The sequence below is a fragment of the Schistocerca piceifrons genome, chromosome 1 (assembly GCF_021461385.2).
Source record: "Schistocerca piceifrons isolate TAMUIC-IGC-003096 chromosome 1, iqSchPice1.1, whole genome shotgun sequence".
NCBI lineage: Eukaryota > Metazoa > Arthropoda > Insecta > Orthoptera > Acrididae > Schistocerca > Schistocerca piceifrons.
This window is the reverse complement of record NC_060138.1, coordinates 617642193-617669653: the sequence shown is the minus strand read 5'-3', so window position 1 is coordinate 617669653 and position 27461 is coordinate 617642193. Positions and strand designations below refer to the sequence as shown.

The 27461-nt window shown below is 42.6% G+C and overlaps 1 protein-coding gene across 1 annotated transcript in view; it reads right to left on the bottom strand.

The window, feature by feature from the left end:
• LOC124787542 (toll-like receptor 2) overlaps window positions 1-27461 on the bottom strand; it is a 135698-nt gene that overhangs the window by 44163 nt on the left and 64074 nt on the right. The window contains exons 6-8 of the mRNA XM_047254347.1: window positions 21492-21659; window positions 11160-11390; window positions 8983-9167 (exon numbers count right to left, since the gene is read on the bottom strand). Of these exons, the coding sequence (XP_047110303.1) occupies window positions 8983-9167; window positions 11160-11390; window positions 21492-21659 (584 nt within the window). The remainder of the gene's footprint in view (window positions 1-8982; window positions 9168-11159; window positions 11391-21491; window positions 21660-27461) is intronic.

Genomic DNA, 27461 nt, shown 5'->3' with positions numbered 1-27461 from the left:
CGTAAATTTCGGATATAGATGGCCGTAACATCACGGCTGATGGTATCTTTCAGTTCCCGTATTGTGTATAGATTCGTTTCATAGACTTTTCTCTTCAAGTGTGGCCACAGGAAAAAATAACAAGTTGCTAGATGCGGAGGATGTGGTGGCCGCAAATGTTTGCTGACTGTTAGTTCCTCATTGAAGACATCATGGCTTCGTACAACGGAGACCTTAGACATGTGGCATGTTGCTGGAAGAAGCAGTATTGTCTTTCATATTCACTGAGTTGAGCACAAAATACATAAAAAATTTTAATACATGCAACCATTTTGAGGTCGTGTGAAAAAATATCGGTCAAGTGATGTTCTATCTTGTTACACCGCACCAAATGCCGATCTTTTTCATCATGGAGAGGTTGCTGACACACAGTGTTAGGGTTCTACGTTGCGAGTACCTCGTGTTCCTTGAATTAACATGACCGTATAGATGAAACCATGCTTCTTTACACATGATATAATGGAAAGAAATCATCGTTGATGTTCAAAAGCCACGTGCAGCATCCTCCTATAATTGCTGCACAAGCGTCACACAACGTAGCTTCAAATTGAGACTTTTCAATATCCGCAGGAAACTCCTCCTATATACATGCGCTTGTTAGACTAGTTTAAGTGAAGACTTCTTTGGGCTTTGAATAATTCTTCGGCGACTGTCTGCAATAACTTCTGTTGTGCAAACTGAACGAATTCTTTGTCGTTTTACATTTTTCAGAGATCCGTAGAAGCGCCAATTTTTATGCAGATTCTGTATTACTCTCTTTGCTGGTAGTCCTCTGTCCGAATACTTGACCCCGAATATTTCGAGCGTGTCCTTGTACGATTTCAAATCTTTCTTCTATCGAGAAAATCATGTTACAGATCGCAAACGGAAACGTCTAAATTCACTGATGAAATGGACTGAAATGCTGACAGAACAATGCTAACAATTTTCTAATGTATCGAGAGAGAAAGATATCTATATTGTGTATGTGGTCAGAAGCACGGCAAAATATGGTGTTGAAAAGTGCAAATCCATGGCAAAACGTTAGCAATCTTAACAGAGGAAGAACGAGAGGGACGCTGAGCTAGCGGTCCACCTATCGAGACTCGGCAGGACGGCAGGTGCGGCTGGAGACCGATGAATCGTTGAGTCTCGCTACGTCATTGGTACCTCGTCTCACATCCGAGCCAGAGGGAGCGTTCGTCTGACTTAGAGGGAGGGAATATTGCAGCAATAACAATAAATGAGGCCAGCACTAGTCAACGAACCGACGCAACGTGGGATGACACAGATCCTAGCATCGCGAGCGCCACATACCACTCCTCAGGGAATTCCACACCAACAGAGCCAGCGCAGAATCCGATGTCCTCAACAGTCACTTACCAGGGAAGTCCTGGTGAGCAATATATTAATCTCCAAATACAATTGGCTGGCCACGATCTGGGAACGTTTGGACGTTTGGCATGTCACGTTTGTTGTCGAACTTAACAGGACTGGACAGTACATTGCACATCCCGACTAAGGATACAAAGACTCAGATAAGAAACGATCTGATGGTTTTAACATAGAGTTTCTGATGATAACCAGTTAAATAGATAAGCAAACCATTGAAATCAATAGAATGGTTTGATCAGAAAGAGACTGCTTTTGCTTTGTTGACCAGACAATTGAGGGATAAAAGTATTCAAATTACTGCACAAGGAAAAAATCTGAAGTAATTCGAAAGTGAGTTAGCATCCGTAAACAGTAATGTCGACTGTCAACTCGTATTACAAGAAGTAGATACTGAGAATCTTGTTAAATCAATAGATAGAACTGTAAATGATTTTTTTTTCATCAGTCTACTGACTGGTTTGATACGGCCCGCCACGAATTCCTTTCCTGTGCTAACCTCTTCATCTCAGGAAGTGTAAATGATAAGACTATTAAATGTCAAGTGGCTACCACGTCTTGAGACAGATGAGTTTCCGCGCTCGGCACTGATATGTGAAGACAGCTGGACGCTATTGTACCAAGTTTGCAAAGTGTGAAGAACCCTGTAAGCAGCGTCAGTAAATCCCCTGTCAAGTCCTTACAAAGTAGCTTTGCTTAAAGCCGCCCTCCCCCCCCCCCCCCATACATAGGGTGATCGGTCCGCTGACCCGCTCGCCGAGGGGTCAGCGCTGACCTACCCGCCTGTGTGTGTGGGCGATGGGATTGTGGTCGGCTCCGCGGTTCAGGTGCGTTGGTTCCAATGGCCAGCCCTTACTTGTTTACTCCGGCAGCATTCTGCCAGCCCAAACTCTGTCAGCGGAGGCAGATAGTGTCTTCGAAACGCTTGCCTGTGTCCACACACGGTCTGTAAACTATAACTAGACCGTATTCCCATCTGAAGTATGGAACAACGTGATAACTTTTTCTTTCGGAAGTGGCTGCTGTCTGGCGAGGTAACCAGGGATGATTTCTATCTCAGTTCTACATTAAATTATTTGTATCATCGTGGCCGAACAAGACCTGAAAGTATGTCAATACCACATCAAAAAAGTTTTCCATCAACCCAGTTCCCAGAACTCCTGGAGATAGACATTGCCTGTGGATATTGCATCACAGACACAGTCCCTATGACTGCTCGAAGACGTCACCGAACCCATCCAAAGATGTAAACAACTATGCATGAGCAGAGCCTATTAGACGGAAGCGGTCCGACAGCCGATCAGTTCCAGTCGTTCCACCAGGAAAGAGTTACATGGCTCGTGTTGTCTGTAGTTCAACGATGCCTGGGCAGTCAATACCACGGTTCAATCGCGTCCACATTGCTACTTTGTGCCAGCAAGGGATCTCAACAAAGGAAGTGTCCAGGACTCCCAGAGTGAGCCAAAGCGATGTTATTCGGAGATGGAGGAGATACAGAGAGACAGGAACTGTAGATGACATGCCTCGCTCAGGCTACCAAAGCGCTACTACTGCAGTGGATGACCGCTACCTACGAACTATGACTCGGAGCATTCCTGACAGCAACGCCACCGTGTTGAATAATGCTTTTCGTGCAGCCACAGGACGTCGTGTTACGACTCAAACTGTGCGCAATAGGGTGCATGATGCGCAACTTCACTACCGACGTCCTTGGCTAGGTCCATCTTTGCGACCACGACACCATGCAGTGTGGTACAGTTGGGCCCAACAACATGCCGCATGGACCGCTTAGGATTGGCATCACGTTCTCTTCACCGATGAGTGTCGCGTATGTCTCAACCACACAATCGTCGGAGACGTGTTCAGAGGCAACCCGGTCAGGCCGAACGCCTTTGATACACTGTCCAGCAAGTGCAGCAAGGTGGAGGTTCCCTGCTGTTTTGGGGTGGCAGAACGCAGCATGTCATTCTCAATGGAGAGAAGTCTCCCGAAGTAAGAGTGATTTCAGGTGTGCCGCAGGGAAGTGTCGTAGGACCGTTGCTATTCACAATATACATAAATGACCTTGTGGATGACATCGGAAGTTCACTGAGGCTTATTGCAGATGATGCAGTGGTATATCGAGAGGTTGTAACAATGGAAAATTGTACTTAAATGCAGGAGGATCTGCAGCGAATTGACGCATGGTGCAGGGAATGGCAATTGAATCTCAATGTAGACAAGTGTAATGTGCTGCGAATACATAGAAAGAAAGATCCCATATCATTTAGCTACAATACAGCAGGTCAGCAACTGGAAGCAGTTAATTCCATAAATTATCTGGGAGTACGCATTAGGAGTGATTTCAAATGGAATGATCAAATAAAGTTGATCGTCAGTAAAGAAGATGCCTGACTGAGATTCCTAAGGAAATTCAATCCGAAAACAAAGGAATTAGGTTACAGTACGCTTGTTCGCCCACTGCTTGAATACTGCTCAGCAGTGTGGGATCCGTACCAGATAGGGTTGATAGTGAGATAGAGAAGATCCAACGGAGAGCAGCGCGCTTAGTTACAGGATCATTCAGTAATCGCGAAAGCGTTACGGAGATTATAGATAAACTACAGCGGAAGACTCTGCAGGAGAGACGCTCAGTAGCTCGGTACGGGCTTTTGTTGAAGTTTCGAGAACATACCTTCACCGAGGAGTCAAGCAGTATATTGCTCCCTCCTACGTATATCTCGCGAAGAGACCATGAGGATAAAATCAGAGAGATTAGAGCGCACACACAGGCATACCGACAATCCTTCTTTCCACGAACAATACGAGACTGGAATAGAAGGAAGAACCGATAAAGGTACTCAAGGTACCCTCCACCACACACCATCAGGTGGCTTGCGGAGTATGGATGTAGATGTATATGTAGATTATGTGGGGCCGACGTATGCAGCTGGTGGTAATGGTAAGCGGCGTAACGGCTGTACGATACGTGAATGCCATCCTCCGACTGATAGTGCAACTATATTGGCAGCTTATTGGCGAAGCATTCGTTTTCATGGACGACAATTCGCGCCCCCATCGTGCACATCTTGTGAATGACTTCCTTCAGGATAACAACATCGCTCGACTACAGTGCCCAATATGTTCACCAGACATGAACCCCATCGAACATGCTTGGGATAGATTGAAAAGGGCTGTTTATGTATGGCCGGCCGGAGTGGCCGAGCGGATCTAGGCGCTACAGTCTGGAACAGCGTGACCGCTACTACCGCAGGTTCGAATACTGTCTCGGACATGGATGTGTGTGATGTCCTTAAGTTAGTTAGGTTTAAGTAGTTCTAAGTTCTAAGACACTGATGACCTCAGAAGTTAAGACCCATAGTGCTCACAGCCATTTGTTTATGTATGACGTGACCCACCAACCACACAGAGATCTACGCCGATCGTCGTTGAGGAGTGAAACAATCTGGACCAACAGTGCCTTGACGAACTTGTAGATAGTATGCTACGACCAATACAGGCATGCATCAATGCAAGAAGACGTGCTACTGGGTATTAGAGGTATCGGTGTATACAGCAATCTGGACCACCGCCTCTGAAGGTCTCGCTGTATGGCGGTACAACATGAAACCGATAAAGGAGGAATAAAAAGGGCGGAAATGATGTTTGTGTTGATCTCTGTTCCAATTTTCTGTACAGGTTCCGGAACTCTCGGAACTGCGTGTATATTAAATACGTTCTCTTATTCTTAAACTTAATCTCACGACATTTATAGTAACCTGGTAACAGTGATTCACAGACGAATAACACTACAAAAAAGAAAAAAAAACGGCTACTAGTACTACTGAGTGAGAATGGTTGTTGGATGCATAGTATTTTGAATGGTTGTAACGTGGAAGAAATGGGGTCTGGACCGAGTTCGCGGTTTGATAGGTACTACAGTTTTCTTGCCCTACAAAGTGGAGAGTATGTAGGTGTAGAGTTGGTACAATGTGTTGACAACAGATTACAACGGCTAATAATCTGGGATGAAACGACTATGTGGTAGATGCCGAAAGTATAAAGGAACTCATTGTGGAGGAGGAGAGAGAACAAAGTAATAAGTTCGTACAGGATTCTAGTGGAGGATGGTAGGCGCATATGGAAGGCGAGGCGTCTGAGGATTTCAGGGAGTGGTAAAATGTTGATGGAACAGAAATCCAGAAGGAGGTGACATTGGCATAACACAAAATAATGCTTTTTAAGTGTATAGTATGGTGGAGGGATGTGCTGGTTAACAGTTTCAGACTGTTTTGTGTTTTCATTGGATCGGTACAAGATGCTCTTAGTGTGTTAATTAATTGGGTATGACGGTTTAAATGGCGAGGATGAAGCCACTGTCAAATCCAGAAATCATTATTATATTCTAGTGACACACTGTTGCACCTGAGTACAGGAAAGAGTGCTAACATTCACAAATAACATAGTGAGGATGGTACATTCGAAAAATAGATATAAGCTAAAACTCCAAAGGCATATTGTGTGAACAGTAAAGTACTGCATAAAACCGGTATGTCAGGTATCTCTTCCACACACTAATTTGATATGAGACGTTAAAATACAATAATGACTTCTGGTTTTGTCTTGATATAGAATCTAGTATTATATAAGCATGTGTGTGTTGTTTTATATGATGCCTCTTTGTGTTATTTTAAATCTTAAGGTGGTAGTTGTTATGGACGGAAATTAATTTCAAGTTCAATTTTTGTAAGCAATATCTAGAAATAAAAATATTTTTTATTTGTTCACTGGAATATCAGTCGTCTCCTGTAACATTATACTAAACCACCATCAGCTGTATAATGCCTGCAACTTTTCTCACCCAACCTACCTCTACAAATTCCATTCTACAAGAGTTAACAGTCCCGGCACTTTCTATCGACCCATCGCGACACCCAGAGGATTTATTTCGTCATGCATCCACCGCAGAAGACAGAGTCGTTACCACAGTCGTATGAGATAAGTCATATCTTTCAACTAATTGCACTGTCAACCTGTTCTGTATCTTATGTTAATGCCACACGTACATAATACCAGATTCACTTCCTGTTTTACTGACTATCGTCTAGATACCCTCGTGTAATCAAAATATTATCCCACCCCACAAAGCATTTGTATCCATTTGGAATAACTCCCCACCATAAGCAGAGACACATTCTATTACATACCCTAAATCTTGCAGTACATACCAACGCACAATCTCATCCCCGTCCCCAGTCCGCTCTCTGTCATTCGGTTCCATTCCATCAGAGTTTCTTTCCTGGAGTTGGTAATTGAGTCACTGAAGATGATAACCAATTGCACCAGAGAAGCCAGAACGCCAAAACGGTCAGCAGCACTGTAAAGACATTTCCATCACCATCGTAGACATCAGTCGCCTCATGAAGAGCATCCGTTTTAGTTGACGAAAGCTGCACATTCTTATCTACCTCTTTTATTTTTACATTTATAGTTACTTTTATCAGTACCTGTACCGCTGAGGAGTAGATACTGAAATGCTGGCAAGCCACTCACATTTACAGAAATTATATAACGAGAAAGAAAAATAAATGAGCCGTGGCGAGCTGGCGTCAGTGTTATTTTGTTCATGTATCGTTGAGATCGATTGTGGTTGAGCTAAGCTATCTTTGCATTTCGCTTGTCTTATTTTCCGGGTTGCGGGCGAAGGCATTGTGTTGTTATTCTTCGACGGGTAACCCTCGAGATCTCGTGACATTTGCTGGGAGACGAGTGTCAACGGCTGCCGAACGAGCGTGATGACCATTATATATTGTGGTGTGAAACTGGTCAGGCGTTTTGGCAACATGTGCAGCTTGGAGATACCAGTTCTGTGGCTTCGCTCGGAACAAAATTTGAAGTGAAGCGGTGACGCTGTGGAACCCCTTCCTTCGTATTGTGTACGTGATATGAAATAAGTGGTCGTAGTTTGTGTTTTGTTGGCCGACGCACTCAGAGCCATTTAAATTTCATTATTATGGTGAGACTTTCATAGTCGAACTTTAAGATGGTGTGGAAGAGTTCAGTTGGCCTAGTTAAATGGTAGTCGTTATTTGAAAGTTTTCTCAGAAGTTTTACTAGTGCTCTGTGTTTCTTGTAATCAAATGATTTTATGTTGGCGTTTCCAAAGCCTGCACTCTATTAATACAGTTGTCCATGTGTAAAATGCTTAAGGTCAAAGTTGCGAATTTGTCAGCAATGTAACGTGTTCGTTTATACGCTTACCCATATATCGAGTCAAAGGTTCTGCCGAGTATTTCTATGTTTCAGAGTTATTGGAATGTCTTTGAGATTCGCGCAAAAACCTTTGACTGTGGCAGCGCCTTGGTGGGGAGTGAAATTTCACCCGAGGTCTAGGCCTGGGTGTGTTTAAGAACATGGCCACTACCGGGAGTTGTTCATATACCGCCTTCCAAAGTTTAGTATTTATCTTCCTTCCACCAAGACGGGTTAAGCTGGTGGATATATAAATATATATTATATGTAACCTGTTCTTATACGAACCTGTTTCCTTAAATATTAGCGACTGGCAACTGGCAAAACTTTAAACTGCATAGCATCTCTGAGTTCCTTGCGCAGCTCTTTCTAGTAGTCTTTTATTAACGTGTCTGAGCACGTGAACATTCATTCTTAAAGATCAGTTTTTCTGCTGTAGTTTTTTGTGTAAGTGGTTCTATCATGCTATGTAACTGGATCTTAGCTTGGCACTTGTGTTGAAGTGTCATTAAGTCACCCTTCATTGGTAACTGTTTTCATTATTTTGAAGGAAATCCTATATGGGAATTTGTATTTTTGAGGTTTGTCAGTAATTCTGTTTTCTTAATAAGGGAAAATAAAGCGAGGGGTATTAGTGCCCGGCAACGTTAAGTTTTTAATTGACCTTTTAACAAGTGCTTCCTTAACGGATTGGAATAGGGAGTTTATAGGGGTATTTTAGTGAAGAATGTTAAGTGTGGCCATCTCAATGTAATGTAATGGTTTTGAGGAGTTTAATGAAGTGGCTATGTGAAGTAATTGATAACTGTTATGCTTAAGGTTTCTATAAATCCCTAGCACATTAACTTTTTATAACTTTCTCTTAAGGGACTGTTTATTTGAGTACTGAGTACGTTGGGTTTCTAACTGAATTTGCAAAGCTTTATCTAGTGGCTCGTCCACAATTTGTAATTGTCACATTCCTTAAAAGTTGTAATGTCAATGAACTGTCTTAATTATAAATTGTGACTACCAAACATGATTCCATCCCGCTTCCTCTTTAATGGTATCTAAGATATGGTGGGTAAGTGTGGTACGAAAAGGGAACCACGTACCAATAAAATCGTTCAGCACAATAACAAAATGATTCGGAACGTTAACAAGTATGGGCCTACACTGGCCATCGTTAGAATTGTAATGTGAGGGTATCGAATGGTAATTATGCAAGGCTTTATCATACTATACGTACATAACAATACAATGCCCAGGGTAGATTGAGACTGATAACTAATTGAGTTTAGTGATTATATCAAATGACACAAAAGTGTGAATACTTTCAGAAATATTTTCTGTAGAACATACTTTCTTTGTTTTTCCATCCACTGGCGTAGCTGCCGAGTGACTTCTGCATCACTTGAGCAGGGATCACAGCTCAGCAACATGTTGTCGCCCAGGTCTATGGTCATTCCTGAATCATCAGCTCTGAGGAACTGGAGTCCCAGTGGTGATCGTGCATTCCCCACCAAGGTTAGATGACCAGCTCGAACCTGCGAGAAACATCGAAAAGGACCTGGTGGTAATAAAAGCAGACCTCGGAAAACTTTGTTAGTTCTCTTTTTTTTTTAATTCTTTGTGTTGATGAATTGGTTTCACTGTAAAATATGTCTGACATGGACAGGTAACATACATTGCGAGGTCCCCTCGATATTATCATTTTCTACAACAACAAACAGTTGATCATTTCGTTTCGTCAAAAATATCTGTATCCACAAGTATTACATATATATGTTATTATGTACGTATATGCACTGAGGCGCCAAAGAAACTGGTATAGGCGTGCGTATGCAAATATAGAGATACGTAAACGGGCAGAACACGGCGCAGCTGTCGGCAACGCCTATATAAGAAGACAAGTGTCTGGCACAGTTATCAGATCGGTTACCGCTGCAACAGTGGCAGGTTATCGAGATTTAAGTGAGTTTCAAAATGGTGTTATAGTCGGCGCACGAGCGATGGAACTCAGCGTCTCCGAGGTAGCGATGAAGTGGGGGTTTTCCGTACGATCATTTCACGAGTGTACCATGTAATGGTACTTGAATTACATAACATTACGGCAGCTCACCTGAACCTCTCGATACCAGTAATATTCTACTGTGTTTCTGTAAAGTAGTTGACATAATTCTGAGACAACATTCAGATTTTATTTCATTAATGTAGTTACTTTGATACATCGATATGTTTATATTGCAATGATATTATTCTTATGTGTATTCTTTCTTTTGTCACTATGATCTTTGACGTACTTGTAACTCTTGATTTTTGGGCGCGTAAGCGATTATTAGTTAGTTGTTACGGAGTCGGCCGTGTAGTGGTATGGAGACAATCTGATGAATCCATGGATCCTGCATGTCACCAGCGGACTGTTCAAGCTGGTGGAGGCTCTTAAGTGGTGTGGGGCATGTGCAGCTGGGATGATATGGGATACCCGATACGTCTGGATAAGAATCTGACAGGTGCCACGTACGTAAGCTTACTGTCTGATCACCTGCATCCATTCATGTCCATTGTGCATTCCGACGGACTTGGTCAATTGCAACAGGACAATGCGACATCCCACACGTCCAGAATTGTTACAGAGTTGCTCCAGGAACACTCTTCTGAGTTTAAACACTTCCACTGGCCATCAAACGCCCCCGAAATGAACGTTATTGAGCATATCTGGGATGCCTTGCAACGTTCTGTTCAGAAGAGATCTCCACCCTCTCGTACTCTTATGGATTTATGGACAGCCCTGGAGGATTCGTGGTGTCAATTTCCTCCAGCTCTACTTCAGACATAAGCCTAACCCATGCCACGTCGTGCTGCGGCACTTCTGCGTGCTCGCAGGCGCCCTACACGATGTTAGGTAGGTGTACCAGTTTGTTTGGCTCTTCAGGTTTTGCACATATGTGTGTGGTGTTAGGACTGTAATTGCAGATATTTGTATTTTGCCTGAGGACAGCGTACTGAACGACATTACTTCACTATTTATTTCATTTACAGAATATAATTATGTCTGTTAAGAGAAGCATGTTTTTACTTTGGCTGGTACCTCCAATATCACATACAAAAGCAACCCATTACTGTTTAGTTTACCCTGGGTTTAAGTCAGGTGCTCAAGTCTGAATGTGTGAGCACAAAATGGATAGACCATAGTGAGATATTTAGTACACTTTATGGCACACTTACAAGCGCGCAGGAATCATAAGGTAGTAAATTATGTGATTTATTTGCAAGAAGATTGTTAGTCGCAGAGAAAACACAACTAACACCCCTAAGTGGGTACATATTAAGCTACCAATTATCAAAATATCTGTAGCTATACCTCTAACACCCAATTTTTTTATGTATGATGTTGGAGACTCCATGATACTGTTCTCTTGGAAGGTTGCAACGCCTGAAGTCTGTAGCGAAATGAAGAACACCTGCTGAAGATCGACCATTTGGACAGGCAGTTGACCCTGAATCTAAGCCATGTTGTATGTTAAGCAGCTGTTCACCTTCCAAGATTCGATTCGGTTGAAGGAGGCGTCGATGTGTGACGCGTTTCCCGGTCCCAGCAGCCTGAGGTGGAGCAACGCGTTGTGGGAGATGTTGAGCAGCCGCAGCTGGTGCGACAGCCACAGGCCGTCGGCGGTGGAGAGCTCGTTGTGGGACACGTCCAGCACCTGCAGCTGCTGCAGCGGCACCAGCATCTGCGGACTCAGCGTCTGCAGCTGGTTGTGGGACACCTGCACGTCAAGCAGAGAGGCTCCCTCATTTCCTGTACCGCTCTGCACAGCAGTTGCGGGTAAAGCAAGTGGTAGCATTCGGTTTATTGGTAAAACACTGGGGAAGTGCAATCAGTCCACAAAGGAGATTGTTTACTAATCACTCATGTAACCCGTTATAGAATATTGCTCAAGTGTGGGACACGTACGAAATAGGAATAATAGGGGAAATTGAACGTATACAGAGAAGGGCAGCACCAATGGTCGCTGCACCAATGGCAGCATGAATGGTCGAATGGTTTGAACCGTGGGAGAATGTCAAAGAGATACTGAAGGAACTGAACTGGAAGACTCCTGAACTATCCAGAGAAAGTCTACAAACAGTTTCAAGAACCGGCTTCAAATATGCTACAAACCCCCACGTATAGCTCACAAAAGGATCTTGAGTATAAGATTGGAATAATTACTGCACTCGCAGAGTCATTCGAACACTCATTCTTTCCGCGCTGGTACAATGGAACGTACCCTCTGCCATGCACCTCACCGTATTTTGCAGAGTACAGATGTAGATGCAGATGTAGACGTGCTCTTAACGGCACGGTAAATATATCGGAGATTTTATCGATCGTTAATTTTCGTGTAAAAGGTGAAATGAATTTAAAGTGCAGTAAATTACAAGAAAGATGTCTCACTGTCACATTGACATGCCGTTTAACAGTTCTCATTATCATAAAAACACAAAACAGCAGCATATAGCTCGTGTATTAAATTTTACTTCTATAAATAAAATTTTTTAATAATTAATTAAAACCTTTTAATTGCCTAAATAGGAATTAGACAGCAATAATAACATAAATAATTTAAGTTGAAAATATAAAACATCTATGGATCTGAAAAGAATAAGGAAACCGAAAGTTGGTATAAGTGGCAAGGGTTTTTTACGTTGGTGGTAATACAGAGAAAATTTTATATGACAATATTAACGTAAATCGACAGAACATACCCAATTTCATGAGGAAATAGTGTAACTGTATGTGAAACGAATAGCAGGAAGCAATTCCATACAAAATATATCAAACGAACATTTCATCCGAAACTAGTGAACTTATTACTTTTATCTAATTGTAGCCTAGAGACTCAAAGTTCTTAAATAATTTTTTAAACAAAAGTTGTATGTAAAAATGCATTTGACATCACATCACTCCATCTACAATGTTAGGAAATAATACTAAACTGAGTTCTGAGATACGCGGACCAGAGGAGATGAGCTATCGCTGTCAGCTATGTGGAGAATTCTAGGGAATGCGACTTTCAATGGGAGTGCCTGCCGTTAGGCGACCTCTTCGCCAATTGCGTTTCTACGCTCTGTAGGTTACCTGACACCGTCAACGGGAGAGCGAGCTCTGAATCTGAAAAAAATATTATTCTTACTAGAGCATTTTGTTTGCCCAGATCGCTATAATATTTATTGCGATCGCAATAGTATTTACTGGGACCTGTACAAATAAAACTTCTCTAGTAAAAAGAATAACATACTTCCCTACAGTGTTGTTGAGGCAGGAGCAATCCCTTTCGATGCCATACATTCTATTAAATGCCGTGACGCCCATTGTGAGGGGTCCGCTTACGCTTCGTCGGCATGCAAGCTCATCCATGCTGCCCTAACGGCATTTTACCCAATAACTTCGATATTCTGTAGTGTCGTTGGATGACGTTTCTGGACTGTTTCTATTCTCAATTTGTTCCTCAATACAGCGTCTGCAACCTCCTGCCTTTTATTGTAGGCCACACTATATGGTAAAAAATATGTCAAGTATTCCTACAGAAGATATTATCGATTAAAAGTAGAAGAAAACCCTATAGCTGTCATGTTAGTCGCAAGAAAATTCGGCGACTGTGTACACGTTTCGTCGGTATGCAAGCTCATCCATGCTGCCCTAACGGCATTTTACCCAATAACTTCGATATTCTGTAGTGTCGTTGGATGACGTTTCTGGACTGTTTCTATTCTCAATTTGTTCCTCAATACATCGTCTGCAACCCCCTGCCTTTATTGTAGGCCACACTATATGGTAAAAAATATGTCAAGTATTCCTACAGAAGATAGTATCGATTAAAAGTAGAAGAAAACCATACAGCTGTCATGTTAGCCGCAAGAAAATTCGGCGACTGTGTACACATTAAAAAATAATTATATCGAATATTTTTCTTCACAGGTGCACTTTCTTTTTTTTTGTAGTAGTGGTAGTACTAGTAGTAGTATCGATCACAATGAATCTGCTAAGATCTTTGTAGTTACGTAAGCAAAGCAACTAATCGTGTCTGTATTAGGAACTACAATATTGTACCGTAGTTCCTGTACAAACACGGCAGTTCGCTTATACAACTACATAGATCTAACCAGGGTTAAGTGCGATAGGTATAAAAAAAATGCAATTGAGGCCGAAAAATAAATACGTGAAGCGTTTTAAAATCTAGAAACCAATACAGGTTGAGTTAACGGCAGTTGAAAACTCGCAGTTCACTGCCTGCTTTTTACTTAGGTATGAGGAAAGAGATACAAGAGTTGAAATAGTAAATTACCACAATATGCAGTGTGAGCCGGTATAAATTCACGACCAATCATGGAGCTGAAGCATCAGGACCGTTTTTATACCAATGTATAGGCAAGAATTGTCGGTGACACTCTTAGATTAACAGGTGTTGTGTGTCATCGATACCTGCGTGATGAATTATCAGCCCTACTGGAGAATGTTACTCTCGCAGGAACACATGGACTGTGGTTTAAGTGCGGCGGAGCACTACCCCATTCTCTAAGGATCGTGGGACAGTATCTCAATGCAACGCGATGGATCACTAGAGGAGGTCCGGTACCATGGCCTCTCCGTTCAAAGGAACTGAATCCGTAGGATATATGGATATAGTGACATTTAAAGGCACTTGTGTATTCCCATCCTTTTCCGAGGCTTGTTGTTATTTCCGTGAGCAGCTGTAGATATTTTTCCCACAGAGAGGATGCTAATGTCATCCAGGATCCACTGACCTCGATGACTGGGTTTTGTTCTTCGAGGTCTCCTTTCCCTAGGCGGACTGCCTTCCCTACGGCTCTCAGGGCCCCGGCTTCCCTCGAAGGTAGGTAATATCGTCGAAACAAGAAACGTTGGCCAAAGGAGGCCGACGGGAAAGAAAAGAATTCTGACTCAAACAAGTGGAGTATTATCAGAATTTAGTAAGGGTCCATATAGTTGCGACCCACATACTGCCAAGAAGGGAGCCTTCTAGGGCGACTTCACTTAGCCTCGGATCTCATCAGCTGAGCAGTATGGCATGTGTGCTACTACAAGGAGTGTTGCCAGCATAGCTCAATTGCTCACTGAGACACACAAACCTACCCACCAACAAGTATTACATACAAGCTGTGACGTGGTTGCGAATTGAACAGTGGCCCGAATATCGAATAAGTTTCCTTTAATTCACGTCTATGGTCACAAATTTTGTTATCAGACTTCCGGTTTCGGTCTAACCCGCAAAGACAGCCGAGAGCGCTAACGCGCTGCTTCCTAGACTCGGGTAGGCGCGCCGGCCCCAGATCGAATCCGCCCGGTGGATTAACGCCGAGGGCCGGTGTGCCGGCCAGCCTGGATGTGGTTTTTAGGCAGTTTTCCACATCCCGCTAGGTGAATACCGGGCTGGTCCCCACGTTCCACCTAAGTTACACGACTCGCCGACATCTGAACACGTTCTCACTATTCCATGAATTATACTAGACGCAGACAGCTGGGGTACACTAATTCCGTCCCCGGGGGTACGGGGTGGCGGCAGGTAGGGCATCCGGCCACCCCTTCATCCTAACCTTGCCAAATCCGTTCCTAACGCTGCCGACCCTGCGTCAGTGCGGGACATGGCACCAGTGAAAGAAGACTACCGGTTTCGGTCTATAATGAACATCTTCAGATATTTTTTATAAAGGCATTCCTAATATATTGGTGTTATAGTGGCATCCTCAAATGTTATACATAAAATCAGAGCCAGCATTTTCAAACATGTATAAATAACAGCAGATGCAAGAGTCATCTCGTCAGCAACACTTCTGTTCAAAACAATAGTAGTGCTGCTGACAAGATTACTACTGCAAATGCCGTTATTTATATATATTTGCAGATGTTGACGCTGATTGTGTTTAACATTTGACGATATCACTATGGCTCCAGTGTATTGGGACATGTTTTTTTAAACAGATTTGAAGGTGGTCATTATAGACCGAAACCGGTAGTGTGATGACAAAATTTTGGAGCCGGCCGCCGTGGCGAAGTGGTTCTAGGCGCTTCAGTCTGGAACTACGCGGCTGCTACGGTCGCAGGTTCGAATCTTGCCTCGGCCATGGATGTATGTGATGTCCTTAGGTTAGCTAGTTTTAAGTAGTTCTAAGTCTAGGGGACTGATGACCTCAGATGTTAAGTCCCATAGTGCTTAGAGGCATTTGAACCATTTGGACAAAATTTGTGACCATAGACGTAAACTAAAGGAAAGCTACAAGTATTACATAGCTACCAGGGATTTATCCTGCTCGATGCCATCTTAAAAGTGTTAACATCATCAGTTAGAGACAGAATACAGAATGATACCTAAATAGCAGAAGAACAGAAGAACAGCAGGAGAAAACAGGAGCACAGTAGAGGCTGTCTCCGACCTAAGACAGATTGTGGAGGAATCCATAGAGTTTAATAACCCAGTCTGTTTGTATTTCATTGAATTGTCGAGTGCTTTTGATAGATGTATTTCATTGACTAATTCATACAGTATAACAGGTGTTAAGACTATGAATATAGAACTGAAAGAATTCGAAAGGAAAATGTAATTCCAACTTTAATCGACAAAGGAGTGCCAATGGGTTCAGTGAAAATTGTGGAGATATACTTGAACGTACATGTAACAAAACGAGAATTAAAACATACGAACGACTGACAGCGAATAAAAGATGTAAATAAATGGATGAAAATAAAGAATATAAATTTGATGGACCATGTGGAAAGGATGGACTCCACAACTTTCGTTGAAATTTGTAAATATAGACGACCTCATGAACACAAAAGAGATGGGAGACAGATGATCCAGTACGCCCACCTAATGAGGCTGACAAAGGAATGGGGCATCAGATTGGCCCAACAGGTGTTGGTATACACTGGTATATGCTGCGAACTACAATTAAAGGATGATAAATTTAAACCTTGTAATTGTCTCCCATTCGGACGCATAAGTTTGAAATTTGGCTCAGAAATGCCTACCTAACTTTCCCCTGTAATGGTGCAAAAGCGTGGGCCCTACGACGTTACCATGGCGCTCGACGATACATCGAACAGCACGGTGTCGACACGTGCGAGAAAAGGCCTGAGCTCAGAAGTGCATGTGAGGTGTAAGGTGGATTAATGACGTCACATTGGCACCAAATTTTGCCATAATTTTGCCCAACGTCCTTGTGGAAGTTTCACACGGTGTAAAGGTTGTCACACCCGTTCTTTCTACGGGTTGGCTGTGGAGATCTGAATCGCAACGCCCAGCATTGAAATCACACGATTTTCTTATGTATGGACGGTAAAAATACCTTACACACACTACGTGGATGAGCCTGAAACATCTCATGAAGAAGGACATTGCTTTACGACAGCAATCCTCTTCACTTGTCCTGAACTGCCGCACGTAGTCCATTTTGTCGAATCACCTGATGCACTCGCTAAGCAAGATCATCGGCTGACACTAGCTGCCTTCCCCGACCACCTGCGTCATGGATGTCATAACGTCTTGCATCAATATTTCTGCCGCACTTTTCTGGCATGCATGACAGCTACTGAGCCTTGTCGGCTCGTTTTCTGAGCTGTTATATCTTTGCTTACTTGTGCTGTGAGTTTTGCTGACGCTTCGGTCTTCTTGTAGTTAGCTCTTTTGCTAGAGTGAACTGGCAGCAAGTTATTGAAGAACGGTGGGGTGGAGAGAGAATAGCAGGCGATGAACGGTGAGCGTGCGAATACGGGGCCTGATCGGCGTTTGCTCTTCCAAGTGAGCGGCTATTTGTACAGGGCCGGGTTGGTATGGAACGTTGGGCTCTACGCTGTTGTACCCGATTTACTATGTGGATTTGGGAGTTACCGCCTGCTGATGTGGGACGTCGTGATCATGTTGATTTTCTCTGGTACCTGCCCGCTCTACTTCATCTTTGGGTAAGGTACTTCTGTTTATGGACTTGGGCACATGACTCCGCTGCTGAACTTGCTCCCTTTAGGCTGCTTTACCCGCTGTTCTCTGTTGCTCCGTACTCAAGCTACTAAATTCACCCCTCCCCCCCATCCTATTTTCTATGTGAACTCTCTTTATGGATGATACATTTATATCTACTTAAATAGTGTTTTCCTTTATTGCAATTTGTTCAGCGTTTCAATGATCTTTGTCCTTTTTGCTTGGGTGTGAAATAATTTTGTTGTAATATATTCTAGAGCATCACAAATAATACTGACCACTGAGGTCGAATATGGAGCCTGACCGTTAAGGTGGCTATTGTCGTTTGTCCGACATGTGCACGAATTGTAACATCGGGTACGGTCGTGGTCGTGGTAAGCAAGCGCCAGCGGGGTTCTCTGTACTCACGTCAGAAGGTCTTGGCGAGATGCAGCACTTGTCTTAAAAGAAGAAAGTTATTGTTTACTGTTGTATGTTTCATTCCTGCTGTGATCTCGTGCTCCGGTATTAACGCTCAAGCATTTCTTGCTACTTCTTGTCAACAGTTGGCTGCATAATGAAATGAACTGTTATGTTTGATCATTATTGTTAAACGACTAACCGGTTAATCACCTTTGTTTTAATTATACGTCATTGCAACAGATTTTGGTCGGTGTCTAGGGCGAGGTTTACATTTGGTATTCTTGTTTCAGGGCTTTAGAATTTATATATGTTCGATGCTTAGTCTTGTATGAATTATACGCGTGTTACTTTGCCCTCGGCTTCCCGAGCTGTTCGTAGCGATGGAGCCGTGGGCCCCGGTGTGTTATCCTCTACCCGCCGAATCACCGGGCGTGCCTAGTCCACGTCGGCTGTGTACGTGTGTGCGGCGCGAGGTTCCGTCTCCTGTTTTGTGGCAACCACTAATACACCGCGTACTCCTCGGCTGCTGCGGCACCTCCCTATAAATTAAATTCCTAATCTCTGTAGCATTCGGACTTAAAGTGTCCGCTACCCTAGCCATACCAGCCAAGCCTTGACTCCACCAGCCCGGACTCGTCTTGTTACTGCTGTCTTAAAATTTCATTTCTTTGACTGTGGATTGTTGAACCCGTAAATTTTAAAATCGTTGTAACCTTTTTGTTCCAAAACTGCTAGTGCCCCAAGGGCGCACCAAATCATTTAATCGTAATCGCGTACCTGTAAATTTTAAAATATTGTTCCACTTCTTGTGTGTAAGGGAAAGAGACTCTCCAGACTGGTAAAATGTTGAATATGTAGGTCTCAAAAACATTCGTTAGTGTTCCTGTCTGAGAAAGTTCTAAAGCCCAAGGGGCTTCAGATTGTCAAATGCTTTATTTGTAAAATTTTTAATAATGTTACCCTCCTGTTTGAAAGGTTCCTAATGTCAAAAAGTTCCTTCACTTTTGTGAAATTCTGAACCCGTAATTTTATTTTTAAACAATTATCCTTCTGTTTTTAAAATGCCAGTTACAGAAGCGCGCTCAAGTTATTTTAATCGTAGTCCTGAACTGGTAAAATTCTTCTAAATAAGAGCCACCTTCCTTGTTTGAAGTTTACTGCCTGATGTGCGGTTCTCAAATTGTTACGGTAATTCTCTTTCTGTAATTATAGAGAAGCCACATTTTCCTGTTTGAAATTTTACAAGTGCCTAAATGGCTCTCGAGTTGTATTTTTACGGATGTTGTACTTATTGTGAAGAAGTATTACATGTCCCGTAAAAAAATTGCAACTGCTAAAGGGGTATTTATACCGCCTTGCGTAACTTGTGTTAACTTGCCTTAAACTTCCTGTTCTATCAGGGCTACTTTACTGTAAGTTTGGTATGTCTGGTTTGTCGCCCAGAAAGTTACTATTGATTCGTATGTTGCCTATCCAACCCATGTTAATTTTGGCAAGTATTTGACCCATTTCTGAAAAAACTATTTGATACTGGACATTAATATTTTTTCTGTATGTTACATGATGCTAATAGAGTCAACTGCGCTAAAATCTACTTTATGCATTTTATAGTTTTTAAGAAATACTTTTTTAAATTTACGAAAAAAAATTTGTTTTTTCTGCAGAAAATATTTTTTGTGAACTTCCTAATGGGGGAATGTTAATGAATGAAGTACCAGAGGTGCCTTTTATGTTATGCGTAGTCTCTGAAAATTTTACTCATTTATCTATGATAGTTTCTCATATAATGGGGCATATGTACTGAAAATTTTAGTTTGAGGGAAATTGACTTTAAAGAAAAACTTTTAAAATTAGTTACTTAGAGTTAATTAAAACTGTCATGCTGCATATGATGGTCCTTCTTTGGCCTCTAGCAGGTCTTCCAGCTTCTTTTTCACCTTCCTGGATGTTTGTCTTGCTTTCTTGGCCATATTACATGCAGACCTGTCTGCATTGGCTATCCTCATTTTATCGCAATGTTGCAACCCAGTGATAATATTTTCACCAGAATTAATACCCTGCTTTTTCAGTACCCAACACTCTCCAATATTATCACATGAATGTAATAACAGCATCATGAACTCCTAGTTTCATTGTATGCATGCTTACAGATACAGTTTTAGGAAGGCGGTTCCAAGTTCTGCTGTTGAAACATTCATTTGGGTTCTGTGTCTGCCCATGCAGACATTTCCTTAGAAGGTCAGGATGAGCCAGGTCTCTGAAAATAGGTTTAATTGCTGTAATAACAGCAGCAGGAGAAGAATGCTGATGAGAATAAGGTTCTCCAAGTTCCTGAGCCCTATGGAATTTGCACCACGAATTTTCTCCTGATGGACACAATCCATGACATGGCTTATCATCAGTAGAGGACTTATGGAAGAATATGGCCCAAACATCTCTCTTCATTGCCTTCAGATTTTCTTTATTTCTCCTAATTGCCTGCCCATAGTATACCTTCAAGTTTTCTATTTCAGTTTTAGTTAACTGACCCTGTCCGGTCAACAATTTTCCATCTTCTAATTTCTTTTCCTCTCACATCAACCGTTAATTTTCTCCGCCTTGTTCCCAAACGTTTTTGAACATTGCCTACACATTCTATTTTGCTAATAATGGCATCTCCATATGACTTAGAGTTGACAGTGGGTGGGTTGACAGTGGGTGACAGGTGACAGGTGGTAGTGAAATGCTCTTTAAATGCTTGAAATAAATTGTTTTCAGCAAAATCCTTTTTGGAGTGTTTAAATAAAACCTTAATCTATCGAAATACGATGAAAACCGAAAACCGATTTTTTTCGATCTGAACCACGGTGTGGTCTCCTTAAGTATATCTTCTTAAATAAAGGATTACCAACTATTGTGAAGCAACACGTGGCTTTCCGTAAACTCAGCCTGCACCTTCCTTCCGGCCGTTAAGCTGTTGTCGCATCCTGGTGCGTCCACTGAGATCTCAGCTATGTTACGTGGGCTGCATGACATAAGGCGGAACGCCTCAGCAGGTAAGAAACAAATGGCAGCACGCACTTCACAATTCGCGGGAGACTCTACTGTTCTAGTCAGCTTCACGTGTTCACTGTGCGCTCACAACTGAGAAGGGCGATGTGGCCTGATAGGCGGGTGGGCATACTAGAGACACTGCGCAACACATCTGCGCTGTGCATCATTCGATTATCACTGTGGTTTTAATTTCGAGACTGATCGGACCTTGACGAAAGAATTTCGTCCTTATACAAACATTAAAAATATAAGGAATTTCGAGTATCTTTCAGAAACGATAAATATTAAAGAATAAATAATTTCTAGTGGTTGGATGGAACGGTGACTCTCAACAAGCCAGCCAGCGACACCTTACTGCTACACACTTCTTGCTCGCAACAACACAAAATTGTGACAGTTTGGTGAACAATGTGGAAAACCCAGCACAGTGCTGCAGCTCGTCGGACTTGTGATTACCTGCAGGACTTGCAGCTTAGGCGGCAGCTTGTCAGGCAGCACCTGCAGCTGGTTGTGGGAGAAGGACAGCAGCTGCAGCCCTGTTGGCAGCCCCTGGGGCAACCGTTGCAGCCTGTTGTGGGACGCATCCAGCGTCTCCAGACCAGCGGGTAGCGGCTCCGGCAGCGTCTGCAATGGAAGGCGCAGAATGTGGGCGTTACGTGAGACCATTCTGGCTCTACATCATATACATCACTGTACAGTGAAAGTGGTTTTATTCTGCATAAGTGCCGTCCGTGCACTGTGACAAAATCGGAACAGAAGAGAATCGAAGCCTTCGAGATGTGATGCTACAGATGTTGAAAATTAGATGGACTGATGAGGTAAGGAGTGGTTCTCCGCAGCATATAGATGAAATAAGGTTAACTGTGATTCACTATGTTAGCAATCATTTTCTATTAAGATTAAATACTATTATCATGCAGTAAAAGTGGCTCTGAGCACTATGCGACTTAACTTCTGAGGTCATCAGTCGGCTAGAACTTAGAACTAATTAAACCTAACTAACCTAAGGACATCACACACATCCATGCCCTAGGCAGGATTCGAACCTGCGACCGTAGCGGTCGCTCGGTTCCAGACTATAGCGCCTAGAACCGCACGGCCATTCCGGCCGGCTATCATGCAGTAAAATCTGATTAAATAACATAAATGATGCAAGATCTCAGATAACCAGTCTACATGTTAAATCTGTGTATTTCGACACACCAGTACACAGATATAAAAGAGTACAGAAATATATTCCTGTCGACACATGCGGAATACGTACCTAAAATTATGCCCTCGGTTTTTGAAACGTCCTGTACAATGAAAGCACCTATAACACTTTCCTGCAAATTCCAGCAAACTATGATTACGTGCTGAAAGCATTTGTTTCGCGTAACCCATAAGAGTTAACGAAGCATCCAAGCCAGTCCGAGGATACACAAAACCTTATCAGAACTGAAACACGAATTTTAATTGTTGTTTGTTGTTCTAAACAAAAGAACATCTTTAAAAGTGATATTTGTACGCACTTCCCAATAAATTTGTATTTGTACATTCCTCATATAATTGAAAAAAAAATCGCCCTGAGCACTATGGGACTTAACTTCTGAGGTCATCAGTCCCCTAGAACTTAGAACTACTTAAACCTAACTAACCTAAGGACACCACACACATCCATGCCCGAGACAGGATTCGAACGTGCGACCGCAGCGGTCTTGCGGTTCCAGACTGTAGCGCCTAGAACCGCACGGCCACTCTGGCCGGCCATAAAATTGAATGTAGAGTTATATAACTGTAACTTCAATAAGAAGTCAATGAAAATAGCATCTAACACATCTAAATAAAACTTGAAAGTAAATTCGAGATTAAACATACCAATGTAGAATAGTTTTACTGTAAGTTCCATTTTTGTGCCGTGTTGCATCTACTGCATGTATTCTGTTGCACACTCAGCTTCTGGTACTCGATTGGTGCGGACAACGTATGTGAATGACCTTGCGTTCGCATATTAGAGAGAACTGGTGTGGATTGGCAGGAGAGCCAACCCACTAATGTTAGAAGGAAGCCGAAAGGCACGCGTTTAAGCTCACGCAGGCTGGCGTGAGGTCTGGAACAGGACAAGGAAATTAGAACTTAGAAAAACGGACGCAGATTATGGAATACTTAACTTTAATCCATTAATGTTGGACGTAGCTCTTGTCTGTACATTATTTACAATATCAATAGCAACTGATAATGGCGCCTTGCTAGGTCGTGGCAAATGACGTAGCTGAAGGCTATGCTAACTATCGTCTCGGCAAATGAGAGCGTATTTTGTCAGTGAACCATCGCTAGCAAAGTCGGCTGTACAACTGGGGCGAGTGCTAGGAAGTCTCTCTAGACCTGCCGTGTGGCGGCGCTCGGTCTGCAATCACTGATAGTGGCGACACGCGGGTCCGACGTATACTAACAGACCGCGGCCGATTTAAAGGCTACTACCTAACAAGTGTGGTGTCTGGCGGTGACACCACAAGAACTCACATTGCTTTCAAAGTAATCTAATTCCACGTAGATGGAAAGCTTGTTCTCTTTATCTGAGCAGAGAAGATACTTTATGGTTTTCTGACTACATTATTAAGAAATTTTGTGGAATCGAAGAGATGATTTATTTCGGATATCTCTGTATTAGGGAGGATACTTATAAAGATATTTTAGAAGAGCTTAGGTAACATGTTCCAGACGTAAATGTAACTTAGGGTGTACCCGATATTAGTGTGTTAGAACCATTCCTTTTCTTACTACGAATAAACGTCTTAGTGCGAAACGTTGAAGGGTCTACGAGGCTTCTCTTGGATGATGCTGTTATATAGAGAGAAGCCGCAACACTATAAAATTGTAACGAAACGCAGGAATACCGGCAGAGGATCGACACTTGGTGTAGGGATTCGCAGTTGATCCTCATCATAAACGAATGTAGCGTACAGTGATTGAAAAAAATCGCAACACCAAAAAATAATTAATGTAGAGTAATGAAATTACGGGAATACATTTGTCTGGGTAACATATTACAGTGGTTAACATTGCAAGATCACGGGTTAATGTGAGAGATAAGCCATTGCAAACGTGTAATGCTCGTACATTAATAACCTGTATAACTGCCAGAATGTTGACTGCAGGCATGTAAAGTGCATGCATTGTATTGTAGAGTTTGTGGGATGGAGTTCCATGTCTGTTGCACCTGGTCGGTCAATACAAGGACGATTAATGCTGTTTGTGGATGAGGCTGTAGTTGTCGTCCGATGATGTCCCATATGTGCAAGACCGGATACAGATCTGTGATAGAGCAGGCCAAGGCAACATGTCGACACGCTGTAGAACATGTTGGGTTAAAACAGCGGTATGTAGGCAAGAGTTATCCGGTTGGGAAACATCCCCTGGAATGCTGCTGATACATGGAAGTGCAACAGGTCGAAGTACCAGATTGACGTACAATTTTGCAATGAGGGTGCGTGGGGTAAATACGAGAGTGCTCCTGCTGTCATGCAAAATCACACCCCAGACAGTAACTTCAGGTGTAGGTCCAGTATGTCTTGCAAGAAAACAGGCTGTGTGCAGCTCTTTAACTGCCGTCCTTCTAACCAACGCATGGCCATCACTGGCACCGAGGCAGAAACAGCTTTCATGAGAAAACACAACAGACCCCCACCCTGCCCTCTAATGAGCTCTCGCTTGACACTACTGAAGTCGCAAATGGTGGGGGTTTTGGGTCAGTGGAATGCACGCTACAGGGCGTCTGGCTCGGAGCTGTCCTTGAAGTAACCGATTAGTAGTAGTTGCTCAGATTGCTGTCGCAGATGCAGTGCGACCCGCCAGAGCCATACGCTAAACACAATGGTCCTCCCTCTCGGTAATGACACTTGGGCATCCGGTGCCAGATCTTCTTCTGATCATACATTCTCATGGCCACCGCTGCTACCACTCGTGTACAGTGGCTATATTCCAACAAAGTCTTTCTGCAATATCGCAGAAGGAACATCCAGGTTCTCGTAGCCATATTGCACGACCACGTTCAGATTCAGTGAGCTGTGTATAATGGCGTCTTCGTGGTCTTAAAGGCATTTTTGACTAACTTCAACTTGTAAAACCGGAAATGCAGATGAAATACTTACTGCGACATCCAAAATTTTTCGCCGTTTTATATCCGTTGATAATTTGTACTGTACTTCTAATTCTGAATCTGTAAGCTTTATTACAGAAACAATAGTTAATATGTAATGGATGTAATAGCATATTTATTTCTGACAGTATATAATTGATTGTAGTTATAATATAAATATTGTAAATTGCTGGGAAATAGCCAAGGGAACTTTACTTCGACGTATCGATACCAATGACGAAATGGCAGTAACTGTGCCGTTGTTCATCTCTGCGTATGGAGAGTCTGTCGCGCTAGGAGCAGAGAGGAAGGAGAGCAGACAGTGCGGAAGTGTTTGTTGGCCGCTCCCGCAGACGCGGTGTGCAGCTGTGATCGCGCCAGTGTTGACGCATCTAATTCGTTAAACCGTTAGTCCTGAGGGCACGGTAGGCGTGGACAGCGGAGGAAGCTGCAATTGTAACTATTGCCTGTTTCATCATTATCCGTGGCTCTGGAGACGACTCGTGGTTCTCAACCAGCAGCAGCAACAGCAGCAGTTCAGCATTGTCCTCGGCTACATTCTTCGCCGTCCGCACAGCTACTATTAACTGACAGAGTATTACTAATACTGTACAGGCACTACCCAGCGGCATTTCCTTCACAAATTTTAATAGTTTTCTTGAATAACAACTTGCAATAGCTAAAACTTGTAGGGCACCTGTGTTGTTGTTGCCCTCAGACATTCTTACTAAGCAGCGTCCATTTCCTTTCCATCCAATCACCGAGTGTCGTGAAAATATGAAAAATGATTAACTATTAACTGTCAATTTTGTTCGTTTGCTAATGGCCAGTTTCAGTCTCAGTTTTCTACCTCAGTAAGTGCTCATTCTTGTACCGCATAACAAAGGCTTACCTAATTTGCAGTTTTGAGTAATAACTTCATTCACTTTAATGTAAAATTTCACTGGCGAAACTAATAACTAAAGATAAAGCACAAATTCGCCGACCGGGGTGGCCAAGCTGTTCTAGGCGCTACAGTCTGGAACCGCGCGACCGCTACGGTCGCAGGTTCGAATCCTGCCTCGGGCAGGGATGTTTGTGATGTCCTTAGGTTAGTTAGGTTTAAGTAGTTCTAAGTTCTAGGGGACTGATGACCTCAGATGTTAAGTGCCATAGTGCTCAGAGCCATTTGAACCATAAAACACAAATTAAAAGCGCGCAATTTCATTTATTTTCTACTTAGCTTAGCGAGTGACTTTTGCTGGCTTGGTAACTACTTTATTGCTCTTACCTTAAAAACAAATTCAGTTGCTCGTTTGCTTAAAGTACAGGGTGATTCAAAAAGAGTACCACAACTTTAAAAATGTGTATTTAATGAAAGAAACATAATATAACCTTCTGTTATACATCATTACAAAGAGTATTTAAAAAGTTTTTTTTTTACTCAAAAACAAGTTCAGAGATGTTCAATATGGCCCCCTCCAGACACTCGAGCAATATCAACCCGATACTCCAACTCGTTCCACACTCTCTGTAGCATATCAGGCATAACAGTTTGGATAGCTGCTGTTATTTCTCGTTTCAAATCATCAATGGTGGCTGGGAGAGGTGACCGAAACACCATATCCTTAACATACCCCCATAAGAAAAAATCGCAGGGGGTAAGATCAGGGCTTCTTGGAGGCCAGTGATGAAGTGCTCTGTCACAAACACCCATTCTCTGTAAACTGTTTATACCAACGTTTAATACACCACCTATCAGGAGGTTTAACACCATACTTCGTTCGAAATGCACGCTGAACAACTGTCATCGATTCACTTCTGCCGTACTCAATAACACAAAAAGCTTTCTGTTGAGCGGTCGCCATCTTAGCATCAACTGACGCTGACGGCTAGTCAACAGCGCCTCAAGCGAACAAATGTACAACTAAATGAAACTTTATAGCTCCCTTAATTCGCCGACAGATAGTGCTTAGCTCTGCCTTTTGTCGTTGCAGAGTTTTAAATTCCTAAAGTTGTGGTATTCTTTTTGAATCACCCTGTATATTCAATTCAATCTCTCAACATTTAAAAGTTAATTGCTTTTCGTTTTCCAAATTTTGCATTACGCTGAGGTAACTCAGTCATTCTTTTACATAACTAATTTTCAGATACAGCCAGTCATATATTTAACCATTAACCTCATTTAACTTTGCTTTCAAAATTTAGTATTACAGGTTAAGTAACAGCAAACTCAGTGCTTTCTGATTCATTTATTTTCTCATGAACTGTTCTGTTGTTTAGAAATTCATCCAGTCGATATGTGGCATAAAGAAAACCAGTGCTTAACA